General features: G+C 47.2%; 5 protein-coding genes across 5 annotated transcripts; 2 read left to right on the forward strand and 3 right to left on the reverse strand.

Moving 5' to 3' along the window:
- Nucleotides 1–400: 400 nt before the first annotated feature.
- On the reverse strand, nucleotides 401–1,013 carry V1513DRAFT_460418 (uncharacterized protein; the record flags this gene model as incomplete). The annotated part of the gene is made up of 3 exons (XM_066899831.1): nucleotides 401–673; nucleotides 730–852; nucleotides 906–1,013. The coding sequence occupies 3 exons, from the start codon at nucleotides 1,011–1,013 to the stop codon at nucleotides 401–403; spliced, it is 504 nt and encodes a 167-aa protein (XP_066751393.1).
- Nucleotides 1,014–5,074: 4,061 nt separating this feature from the next.
- Nucleotides 5,075–6,857, forward strand: V1513DRAFT_466450 (uncharacterized protein). The gene is made up of 3 exons (XM_066900075.1): nucleotides 5,075–5,477; nucleotides 5,533–5,669; nucleotides 6,082–6,857. Exons 1-3 carry the CDS (start codon nucleotides 5,378–5,380, stop codon nucleotides 6,598–6,600), a joined length of 756 nt encoding a protein of 251 aa, XP_066751394.1. The 5' UTR covers nucleotides 5,075–5,377; the 3' UTR covers nucleotides 6,601–6,857.
- Nucleotides 6,858–7,029: 172 nt separating this feature from the next.
- Nucleotides 7,030–8,006, forward strand: V1513DRAFT_404851 (uncharacterized protein). Its single transcript, XM_066895596.1, has 2 exons — nucleotides 7,030–7,269; nucleotides 7,318–8,006. The coding sequence occupies exons 1-2, from the start codon at nucleotides 7,262–7,264 to the stop codon at nucleotides 7,928–7,930; spliced, it is 621 nt and encodes a 206-aa protein (XP_066751395.1). The 5' UTR covers nucleotides 7,030–7,261; the 3' UTR covers nucleotides 7,931–8,006.
- On the reverse strand, nucleotides 7,917–8,264 carry V1513DRAFT_451661 (uncharacterized protein). The gene is given in 4 exon segments (XM_066898999.1): nucleotides 7,917–8,033; nucleotides 8,057–8,087; nucleotides 8,111–8,219; nucleotides 8,230–8,264. The coding sequence occupies 3 exon segments, from the start codon at nucleotides 8,183–8,185 to the stop codon at nucleotides 7,963–7,965; spliced, it is 177 nt and encodes a 58-aa protein (XP_066751396.1). The 5' UTR covers nucleotides 8,186–8,219; nucleotides 8,230–8,264; the 3' UTR covers nucleotides 7,917–7,962.
- Nucleotides 8,265–10,840: 2,576 nt separating this feature from the next.
- On the reverse strand, nucleotides 10,841–12,004 carry V1513DRAFT_481069 (transcription factor IIA, alpha/beta subunit-domain-containing protein; the record flags this gene model as incomplete). Its single annotated transcript, XM_066900347.1, has 2 exons — nucleotides 10,841–11,501; nucleotides 11,571–12,004. The coding sequence occupies 2 exons, from the start codon at nucleotides 12,002–12,004 to the stop codon at nucleotides 11,066–11,068; spliced, it is 870 nt and encodes a 289-aa protein (XP_066751397.1). The 3' UTR covers nucleotides 10,841–11,065.
- Between the last annotated feature and the right edge of the window lie 284 nt (nucleotides 12,005–12,288).

Below are 12,288 nucleotides of genomic sequence, written 5' to 3' on the forward strand. Positions count from 1 at the left end.
GTGCTCATTCCATACCATTCTTAACAATTGCTTCAATTCTTGTAGAAGTGGCCCAAGGAAAGAGAGGATGTCTTTCGGCATGTTTGGACCGGGAATCGTCCCGAACAAAAGAAGGTTGTCCTTGTTATATCGCATGGACGGAGGAAGATTCATGATGACTCCCATTATCGGCCATGTCTGGTGTGACTTGGTTTTCACTAATTGCACACCATCCATCGACAAGGCCAAAGCTATCTCTGTGGGGTCTCGAAACAATCCATCGCCGGGAAGCTTCTGCATAAGATTGCCATTCCAAAAGTCAGCCAAAATTCCTTGTTCGTCCATTGACAATACTTCGCAAGGATACTCTTGCACTAGCTTTGACAGACGTTTGTTGCTAAAGATCGCGCGGATCCTTGGCTCAAGTGGAATATAATTGAACGTCTTGTTGGGCTTCTTTGAACGGGATAACCTTCCAGAAGTCTTCCTGACGGACTTGCAGATTGAGAAATTCCTTTAACAAGTCGCACCACTCCTGAACCCATTTGTCGGGGTTAGCCTCGTTCGGACACTTCCAGGAGAATAGTCTGTTGACCAATGCCAACTGTCGTACCAGCGATGAATGCTGGTATCTCGTCTTCATGCTCTTCCATATATGTTGAACATCTTTCGTAAGTAAGAGGCCGGGCTCTTGCTAGGGTGATAATCATATCAAGATATGATTTGTTATTCTTCTTCATGATAACAAACAATTGCATCTTCGAGAATGGCTGGGTTATATTCCCCCATACCACTGACAACATCCCAGACTCCTCTACGTACATGAAGAGCCTCCATGTACATAGCCCACTGCTTGTAGTTCTTTCCGTTGAACTTCACCATTCCTCCGGCAGTGGAAGGGGTGCCAGTGAGTTGGTGATGGGAACCCTGTGTGATACATCTGGCGCAGCAGGGCTCATAACCTGTTGATCGATGACGGGCGGGATGCGAGACAGGAAAGTGTCGATTGTCAACAAAACTCTTGTGGACTCCATGGATCTTGGGAACTCTCTATTGAGATAAACTATTGAACTACTGACCGGACAAGTGGAGACCCCATCTATTTATGCTCGTCTGGTCACACAAGAAAAAGCAGACGAGACACACAAAGACCCAAAGCCAATAAATGGCGAAACGAGAAGAAGATGCAACCGAGAAGAATCCGAAGAAGAACATGGGCGACTAGAAACGACAAGAACCGACGACATGAGGAGAGCCGGATTTGGTTGAGCAAATTCTGATGTGGCATTCTCAGGGGTGCCCGAGCTGTGCGCCACAAACTCTATCCAGCAGCGCGCGTATAGGTGGAACCCTAACATCGTTCAACACCAAAGTCTACTGAGCTCCGGCTCCTCCAGTCGAGTTGCGGATCAACTCTATATTTTTCTAATTTGCTTTAGAGCATTTAGATCGCGCTGGAAAGAGTCACAATTGAGCTATAGCGGATTTTGCTAGAGATAACGAGTAACGAATCGTGTCGTCAGACGCGTCGCATATATCATACAAACGGCGGGATTTGTTGATTCCCAAACGTAGCAGATGTAGGTAATTTAAGTTTAAAGCAAAATATTTCCTATTAGTAGAAGTACAAGCAAGATTAACACGGTTTTCTATTTAAATAATTTGTGGTGACGATGAAATGTTTAGTTATAGTAAAGTACAATTGTCAAGACTATACCTAATTCAAGCACTAGAGTTAGGGCAGAATGCGACAAACGTTGCTGGCTTTTTACAATCTCTAACCCTAAACTTCCTGACGTAGGTTTTAGGTGTGTCAACTTTGTGCGAGATCGGCACCAAAACCGGTTACTTCACTATGAGCACAAATGTGATTTGACGGCAATCAGGACTGTAATTCCAAAAACAGGCCTTAGTCAGTGGTATCCATGGATATCCGTGGATATATCCATGGATATGACTAATCAGTCTTGTCTTATCCGTATCCGTATCCATATCCGTGTATATCCATATGATGACCATATCCATATCCGTATCCACGACGGATATCCACGGATATATCCGTTATCCGTCTATCCGTGCCTATCCCTAACTGAAGCGATGCGCAACAAAATAACGTTCACACGCAACGCACTCCGTCAACTAATTTCGAAAAATCAATGGATTTAGTATGCGAAGTGTAGACAAAGCTAAAAACTTGGCTTTGAAGTCCACGTAGCTATATCTGTCTTCTACAAGAAATGCCAGTCTCTTGGTGCGAACCATTCGGGAACTATGCTTATTTCCGCCAAATCAATTCACCGACTCCCCTGATCGAACGCGGGGGAGGGGCGGGAAAACAACCTTAATCATAGTTTGCGGACTTCGAAATAAGCTGGGCTTGGAAAGTATGTTGCAACGTTAACGGTATACGGGCCCGTCCACACGATTGTACTATAACAGTCATCGACCATTGCTGGCGCTTCTCTAAGACCGTTATCGGTGGATTTGCCGCTGGAGTCATGAACATGGATATTCCAGTTTATAACTCGGAGATCGCATCTCCGGGAAAGCGGGCCTTATTACGCGCTTGCATGGCCAGTCTGTCAGTGTCGGATTTGGCACTGCAAACCGGATTGACTTCGCTTGTTAGTACTCTTCTTGTGCATTTCAGTGGCATTCTAACTGGCTACTTGAATACTCAATTCTAAAAAACCTTCATGGCGGTCAAAATGCAGAAGAGGACGGGCTGTTCGATGCTGAATTTTTGCAGATGAAGAAGCCCATGAGCATCAGGGCCAGTGCCTCCATGCATTTTTGCAGAACAAGACTAACCGAAAGCGTTTGGTTATCAGTGTCGCCGTCCACAAGCCTGTTGGCCGGGGTCAATGTCATGAACAGTTAGATGCGATGCAGAGAGGTTACATGGATTACCAGACCGATCTATATGAAGGCCTCGGTATTACAGGACACACGGTTCTTCTTCTGTCCGTGTAAAAATGATCTATATCCATGTAATACATCAATTCCTAACCGTTATCTCTAGAATCTTTGGATTCGACTGCCCGACCTTCAACCTATTGGGTATCTTATTAGTTGATTCCTGGGGTTGGAAAAGGACTCTCTAAATAACCAATATTTCTATGGCCTCAGCATTGTCTGCGTCATGTGCCTCGCGGCAGTATTCCAGTAATCAAACAACCATGTTGGCAATGGTATCGCTATTGCTCTTGTTCATATTGGATGTAGGTCTCAAATGTAATTGAACGTAGTCATGCTTAGGAATTGGTCAGTTGCTCCTTTGGATACAATTCAACACTATATCTTGCGTGCCACCGTTGCGCTATTATTGTCTGAAGTGTCTAAATAGCAATGTTAATGTCATTTTCGATTAGCCATCCGCCTCATTACCTATTTAGGATTGGTGTACTCTAAGTCCTACATGAGATAGGTCAAAATCCTACTTTAGTAAATTCTTCCGGCCTTCATCTTCAATTCGCCTTTTTCATTCTCTAATAGGAGTTCTTTGCTAATTTTCTCTATCAAATGATCAAGGGATTGTATGATCACGATTACTTATCGTGCTCAAATGATCGGAATCTTTGAACCCTAACCCCAACAGCTCTGAAAACGCAACTTCTCTCCCTAACTACCGATACATGTCCTTCAGAATCAGTTCCACAGGCCAGGAGTGTAACACTAATACTTAGCAAAGTCTCAAACTTGATTCTCAAGCGGACAAATGGAATGCTCGAATGGTGAAGCGGAATTTTCGATCTGTGTTCCACTTTTCCCATGACCTCCTCGATGTCTCGGACTTTCGAAACCTACATCCAAGGATTGGACTTATGTTGATATATCCGAATTTGAAAGTCCATGGATCATGAAGAGAAGCAATAAATAGGCGTTGGTTGGCAGAGAGATTTGATGCACGGTCAGATTTGAAGACTGCGGATTCAAAAACGACCGGTCTCTCCCTGGCAATCCTTTACAACCGTCGAGTCGCCAACTTTCCAATAAATTTTTCACGATGCTCCTTTTACCACCATCGTCGAGATTTTCGACAACGATTGCTGATGAGTTTCTGCACAGCGTTTACAATTGAAGGAAAAATTATCCACCACCTGCAAGACTGTTGTTCTTTCTTCTTGAGGTTTGGATGAGCAAAATTCACCTTCCAATTCTTGCGATCGAAGAACGATTTTTACGCGAATTCTTGGATGAATTTGCTTGATAATACCGAGGCGTTCTCGCCAGACCTAGGGACACAACGAACGCAAGGTACGAGCGATCGTAACGAGACTGATTGAGCACGATCTGTACGTGAAGGGTGAAAGAGAGCGAGTTTCAGGTACGAAAACAGACTTCTGGTATCTCAACGGACGGTGTCACTATGGACGACGACAAAGTACGCGCGATACTCGAACGGCCAGCCCCAATGCTACCTAGGATTCGCGAACTTCTACCGTCAGTTTATCCACCGGTACTACGATTTACATATCACCAAGAATATCCAGTATCAAGAGAAAGATTTCAAGGAACTCTACGACTTTATGGCTTGAGTGCAAATTAATTACAATTGCTGAAAATAATGCCAGTAATTACTAAAAGCTGATTTCAATGAAATATCAAAGTCTCCAAGGTAAGTTCGGTACTGCTCATCTCTTTGGACTGTTAGATAGCTATGTCTGCTCTCTAGCACATATCCTCAATTTGATAGTCAAGGATATCCTTTGCGATTTGAAAGCTGGAACTACCACAAGGTTTTGCTACTTGTGACAGTATCAGTGATAAAGAACCGTAGCTAATCGCAAGTCAAGGAATATTGGCAAGACTTCAGATTCTTGCTCTCTGGATTGATCGAAACCCTCAAAGAAGGCAAAAGTGGAAAGAAGTCTGCAACTTCCTTCGATCTTCCGGATCAGTTCATTGAGTACGATAATGATACGCGATGGAATTCAACATTCTGGATGCTTCCCGGGGCCCTGCATGCTGAATGCCAAATTAACGAGTCCGCCAGCTGCATGTGATAGAGTTGAGAGGCTATACGCATTACGGAGCGACTGCGAGAGGAGTATCTGAGCGCCCAAGAGAGACAAACCAAGTATTATAACCAGTTGCACCAAATATGCGTGCTCGTGGACGAGCAATCTTTGAAGGGGGAATAGTTGTAATAGGCATAAATGTGATATCCCCAGAAGAAGGATCGACCGTTGTGTGACTGAAATTGTTGTAACATAAGATCGACATCGCGTGAACTGGGTCTATTCGTCCATTGAAGGATTCAAGCATTGTCGCCCGCTGATTGCGCTCGACGGAACGCATCTGGTGTCTAAATACCAAGGTAATCTGTTGATTGCTGTAGGTGTCGATGCAGACAACCATTTTTTTCCGCTCGCGTTCGGAGTCGTAAAGGCCGAGAATGGGGAGAATTGAAAGTGGTTCTTGGAACATCGCTCGTAACTGCCTGGGAGATGTCTTTGATTTCCACATGTTGACATTGATTTCTGACAGACAGAAAGGTTTGTGGAGATGTGACATATATTTTCTGTAAGTCCACACTAACTTAATTGCAAGCTTTGATTGATGCCGTTGAGGAAATCTCGGAAGCCTACATGCTCACTATCTTCGGCAATGCCGTCGCGAGCCGAGCGCCTAAAGGACATTGCCAAGCTTACAAGACTACTTCAGAAGTCAGTCTCTCTTGCAAGAGAGTATGTTGCGATCCCGGTATATGCACATGAATACGAAGTAAGAACACAAGGAGGCGAAAGTTTTCCAGTATAGCTGGACTATCCGGACGTCCTCACAAAAAGAGAATCAGGACCGAAGACATCGGGCTCTCGCAGGTTGACTCCCCCCGGCCGATGTCACAAGCAACTTGGCCATAATGCATCGACATGCAGAGAGCCTTTGGAGGAATTGAGGCTGGGCTCGTGTAGCGGTTGATCCCAAAACTTCTCGTTGCAGGACAAGCTCGCCCTGCTCGACGCCATAGAGCAGGTCAAACCTGCAGGTTTGTTGAACGATGTTAGGGTTCCACCTAGACGCTGCTACAGAGTTTGTGGCGCATAGCTCGGGCACCCCTGAGAATATGGCAATTCTGGATTTGGTTGACAAATCCAGTTCTGCTCAAGTCGTCGTCGTTTCTTGTCGCCTATGTTCTTCTTCTTCTTCGGTTGCGTCTCGGATCCTTCTCGGCTGCCTCTTCTTCGGATCCTTCTCGGATTGGTTCAGCTCAGAAGCAGATATGTGGGGATAGTCGAGCCGGCCGACGAGTGGGAACAGGTGCCGGAGGAAGCCCATGAGCCAGAGCAGGAGTCAGAGCAGGAGCAAGACAAGGAGGTGGTGATCTCGATAGCAGCCGGAGAAACCATTTGCGCGCTTTGCGGTCTCTCGCTGGCGAATACCGGCACGCTTCGACGACATCTCCGCGACTATCACCGTCGGGCTGTAGTGCCAGGACGTCGAGGCGCGCCCCGTCGCCGTGGGCCGGCGCCAGATCGCCGGGAGTACCTGCGGTGCGGGTACTTGGACAGAAAGGCGCGGCAGGGTGCCTCGACCCGTGGTCCTGTCACTGCAACGCTTCTGGTGCAGGAGGGGTACGACATCCAACAGTCGCGCGTGTTGGACCACACGTTGTGAGAGGCTAGGCCTTGGCGGAGTCTCGGGACTTGCTCTCCTACAAGTCCCTCGATAACTGAACCCTGTAGTGTCGCGGGAGGCTATGCCAGAGTGCGGCTCGGCTATCCCCTGATTGGCCATGGCCATGGCGTCCCTTGTCCCCTGAGTCCGTAGCTCCAGTTCTTTTCCGTCTTTTTTCTTCTCTTTTTTTCTTTTCTTCCTTTTCTTTTAACGAATCCTTCTTGTATTTATTGGACACCTAGTTAGCGAAATAGCATTAGGTTACCCGTCACACACCTTCGCGCAAGATGTCGTTGTCTCGGGGTTGTTGCCTTTGCTGCAGCTGGCGGATGCAGAAAGGCTGCCAAAGTATAGCGAGATGGTAAGGTTGGTTGGCACGAGACAATTTGCGTCTCTGTCAGTGCCCGCTTTGGCCAAGGAGGACGTCGACGAAGTGCCGAGAGTGGGGCGGTTCCTGAAGATTGCCAGCTATATGCGGCATCTAAAAGGACGCAGCGTGTGCGGTTTCCGTGGTTGCCGATTGAGATCGACAGCGCGGAGTTGATCTCTCCTGACTTCTCTGAGGAAGACTGGCATTATGAAGTCGAGAGAGGGATGACGGAGTTCGTGCAACATCACATACTGCACAGGATTGAGGTATGCACAGTGTAAGCTAATGTAGATGGACATGTATGGATACTATTTTGAGCTATGCACAGTGTAAGCTAATGTATTTAGCTACGAGGAGTACTGTATAGAGAATGGCAGAGCTTCTCGGGACGTCGCTGCGCTTCGGCGCAAGTTTAACCAATTGGTAAATCTTCCGAAGCCGACGGGAGACCCGACGTGTCCCCCGGATGTGCGACGGGCTAAGGAGATCAGTCGGGCCATTAACGAATCCTTGGAAATGGCCGGATTGAGTGACGATGACGTCCTTGATTTGACCGAAGAGAGGGTTGCAGATGCAGCCGACGACGAACCGTTTGAAACCGGCTCCGGCAACAGCTCCTCCGGCGCTCGTTCGTCCGACACTCCTCGGCCCAGCTCCGTGGCTTCCACGACCCCGGGCAATGCCAGGGAGCAGGCGTTGCCGGCTAGGAAGAAAGCCAAACGAGACGTGACTGAGTCACTTGTCTCGTTTTTGGATGTCCAGAGACGCGAAGCGCGAGAGCAAAAGATTGATGTCATTATGCTCTACCAGTCCCGGATCGCAGACCTGCGACAAGAGCTTCGAGACTCGCGTGAGGAGTGTAAAGCCCTGCGGGACAAGTTGGACGATCTGAAGCGTACTGCCGAGAAAGACCCGGCTCTCCAAAAGGTTATGATGTTTGAAATGCTTCAAAAGAAGTAGATTTATATTAAAATTTACAATGTATGATTAATTTATAATGAATGATAAAACTGACCTATACGGTCATTCCTCACTATGTCGGTGAACAACATATTACCAAAATCTCCGTAAGACAATTCGTCAGACCTTTCCATATTGGTTCGAACTTGAAACATATCTCAGATATGCCAACAGGCACACCCGAAGCTGGTGTATACGGCAACAAGTCTCTATAATAACACGTCGGTACCTGTTGTCATCAGCTGGTAGGGGCATATTGAGTCTGGCAAATGACCCTTGCAATGCTCTCATATCTTCCGCATTCTGCAGCCTGCCTTGCAGAAACCAACTGCTTTATGCCGCGATAAGCCGCATGCATTGGCGATCCTGAAGTCACGTCTCGATACGCCGCAGACCGCTCGGTTCTGCTTCCACGCTCGTCCCCCTGTCCGTTCCTGGCTAGTCGGCCTTGCCCCCGCTCGTTCGCTTTGGCCGCAGCTCGTTCGCTTTGGCCGTCGATCGTTCGCTTGCCCACCGGTCGTTCGCTCTGTTGAGTTCCTAGTTCCCCGCTCTTCGTTTGTTCTTGATTTGTTGGTTGCGTTTGGTTGTTAGTGTACTTGTACACGAGCAGTAGTGGCTTGACAACTATATAAGGAGGGGTTTGTCCTCGGTGTCAAGCCAAGCAAGAAGTCTTGTATTCCTGGAATATATCTAGTCTTGCCAATAGTCCTACTCCAGTCTTAGTCCAGTCTTAGTCCAGTCTTAGTCCAGCCTAGTCCCGTTCTGTCTAATCCCGTCACGCTAGTCCCGTCCAGGCTAGTCAGCCCGTACACTAGTCCCATCTAGGCTAGTATTTGTTCCGTTCTGTCTAGTCCCGTCACGCTAGTCCCGTCTAGGCTAGTCCCCGTCCCGTCCAGCCCAAGTGCCGTTACAAACGCCGCGCTTGGTCTTGCCGGGATGTCCCCATACATCGGCGTATCTCGTCGCGTTAAGGAGCCAACTCTTCCAGTCGATCAGAACCGGTCGTGGTCGAACTTCAAAGTATTATGTATGGTTGCAGCCGTCATTTGCAAAAATGGCGCAGTCTGGATAGAAGGGACCATGTTATTCTTGTCGCCAGGTCGCGTAGAGCCGCAACGGCGAGTACTCTACACTAGTAATTACATTTCGACAACTTGAGAAATGGCTGGATCCAAATCAGAGTCGAAATCCACCGTCAAATCCCAACCCGGAGTGCAAAAGCTGGATTCGTCTGTTGCCGAGCAAAGGGATGAGGATGAGTGGGTTCAGAGGAAGAGGAGGCAGATGCAGTCATTACGGGTTCCAGAACGACCTGGATCATTATCCATGTCCTTTATCACGTGTTCTTATGTGTGGAATGATAGCTCAATGTCGGATATCCGGATATTAGATATCCGGACAGAGGGTATTAGATTACCGGGCTGCCTTTCTTCAATCGATGCAGCGGACGGTTGAACAACAGCACGCAATCATTCGCGAACAACAGGAGCACACTATACAGCTCCAACAAGCAGTTCAAGCAGTGCTCATACGCGAGGCAGGCAGGTCCTCGGACCCGCCGATACCCGTTGCGATCTCGCGCTTTACGACTGTTAAGGCCGAAAATACGTGAATATGGCATTGATCGCATTAGTTACGAGGAGTATTGCGCGAAGCCAGGCAGGATTTCTCGCGACGTAATGCTGCAGACGATGAAGGACAGAAAGATAATGGGGTCTCGTCCCAGTTCCGACTCTCCAAGGCTCTCATCGGTCCCACTAAACTCCAAACCAAGCGTCGCCAGGGCTGACTACTTGAGGTCAAATAAGAGAAATAAGCGCGATCTCACGGAGTCGCTTAATTCTTACTTGGACGTTGAAAGACGGGACATTATAAAGTTGTACCAATCGCAGCTCGACGAGCTGCGAGACGATCTACGACAATCACGGGAGGAGTGTAGGCATCTACGCGACAAAGTTGATGAGTTGAGGCATTCCGCGTCGCAGCTTGAAAATCGCTTTTATCGCGAGCGCGCCGAACTCATGGCTTCAGGCACAACCGTCTCACCTTTTTATTTCAATTATGGTTATCACCCTCGCCTTGATTTTCAGACTCGTGTACCCGCTAATGAGGAAGTTACCACCCCCCACCCCCCCTTTTCAATCGGACCTCTGAATTTATTCAACGTTTACAAAAGCTTCATGATTTTCTTCTCGCAGAAATTCTCTTTGCTCAGGATATTCATGCGGAACGGTACAACGGAACGTGAGCGCGCAGATCATGTAGCTGAGAAAGATCGTGCTCCTCAAAGCGTCATGATGATAAAATACCTCAAGGATACGTAGGCCGTGCTTTTGTACCTCTGCCGGTGGTAAGCGAGACGCGCACACATGCGAGCCGCGCACCTTTCTACTCACCGTATATCTATCACATTTGACACTATATTTTTACACAATAAAGAAATGGACAGCGGTTCTAAAGGACGTAGACTTTTATTAGCCCTCGAAGCTACCCAAAAACGCGCTCAGTTAAGGGTTCCGACAAGCTGCAAAGATTTACAATGTAGGCAAATCCTTGCGCGACAGAATGAATGGGCGACGGTCACGGAAATTTACGCCCTTGGAAGGATAGGCTATTCTGGAGCACGACTTGGACTCAGACTTGCGCGGGTTTCGGCCAGGCTCGCTGATGTGGAAAATTTGGCTAATCTGTTAATCCGTGGGCAAGCGTTGGGCAATGAACTTCGTCAAAGGGCAACCAATTCTTAAGACACATTTTAATCGCGCATAGAACTACCAGAGAGCGCTCTTCGAAGATCCTAAGAAGATCGAGGAGTGGTTTAATCGCGTTAGGGATACGAGATTTTCAATACGGGATCGTAAATCTTTCCTTGCTGTGAGTTCTTACGCCAAGTACAAATGTAAACAATTTTCCATTCATACATCGACTCCCTTATTTGGATGTTTTTGCCTAGTTATACGATTATGTTGACAATCTATGCATGACAATTAATTCGTGTTTATGGTTATACTAGTCAAACTGATCTTAAGCATCACCCTCCGACCTCAGTAGCGAGTGCTCACCATAACTTCTGGATATCCTGCGTGCACATGTGACGCCTGCTCATTGGGTCGCGAGCATAGGGTCACGACCAGATCACCACTCAAACTCACCTTTCGCTATTCCAAATAAATAATCTTTTCCGTTAACATGAACAGTACCATCCCTAAATTCACAATTCCATTTGTTCTTCATTCTGTTAACCCTGTCGTACAAACATAATATCATGGCATCCGATCCTTCGGTCTCGTTTTCTTGAGAGCGGATCTCATCCTCAGGGTCGTCTAAATCAGAATTGATAGCGTCGGAATCCTTATTGTCGTTATCATCATTATTTGAATCGTTGTCTGACGAGTCCGACGCTCCGTCCATTTGTAACAATATAAACTCCGACCGTTTGCCTTCTCCCTTTTCTTGGCTACTAAATGTTGGTACGGCTGTTGTGTTGTGCGTTCTGAGTGTCCAAATTTTTGACCTAGAATGTGACGCTCCAATACGCCATCTATGGCTTCTCTTGATATCTCTAGCTCTTCTGAACTTCCATCAGCTTGTGTGATGCAACTACCAGATGCGAATATCGGGCTGCTAGTACTATATGGACATATTTAAAGCTCCCATACCATCTAATCTTAAACGCTTCATAACGCCGTTAACGCTGTAACCCGCAATTTCGGCTGGAACTCTCTCCCCGTCTGCAAACCCCTGAATTCGCTGAACCGATCGCAGAGCTGCCATTGTTGGACGCGGAAGTATTTGAGGCGCAGCTGATGTTAAAGCAGCACTTCCTGCATATAGATCTGATGTGGAAGTCTCGCAGGTAACTTCGGCTTCTCTGTTTGCGGATTCAGGCTCCACTGCCGACTGATCCCAGGGGAAAGTTGCCACACCTAAGATCGTTAATCGTTCCTGCCAGAGAAGCTGTAGCTCGCGTAATGTAGTCTCATCCACGCTAAATTCTTCGAAATCATGGCGAGATGAGTTGATGACGTCCTCGACGATGTCTCTATATGCATTGCCCACAATATTATTCGACATCTGAACAAGATTGGGTCATTAAGTGATACACCTGAGCTCGCTTAGACGGCAATCGGCGATGTCAGGCTCAGATCTAGGCAACTACCGCAAACTACTTCAAAGTTCAGAGTTGAGACAAATCAAGTTCTTTCACGGACAGAAACCATTTAAATAAGCAACATAGAATAATGAAAAACGCTGCAACAAGATAGAACAGGTTAGTTGCCGCTCCGAAGCCGAGACTCAGTTACATACGTGGACAACACCTCTTACTAGAATAGAATTTAGGCTTCCCCATCATATGG

Source organism: Lipomyces chichibuensis (genome assembly GCF_038497645.1).
Source record: "Lipomyces chichibuensis strain CBS 12929 unplaced genomic scaffold V1513scaffold_42, whole genome shotgun sequence".
Taxonomy (NCBI): Eukaryota; Fungi; Ascomycota; class Lipomycetes; order Lipomycetales; family Lipomycetaceae; genus Lipomyces; species Lipomyces chichibuensis.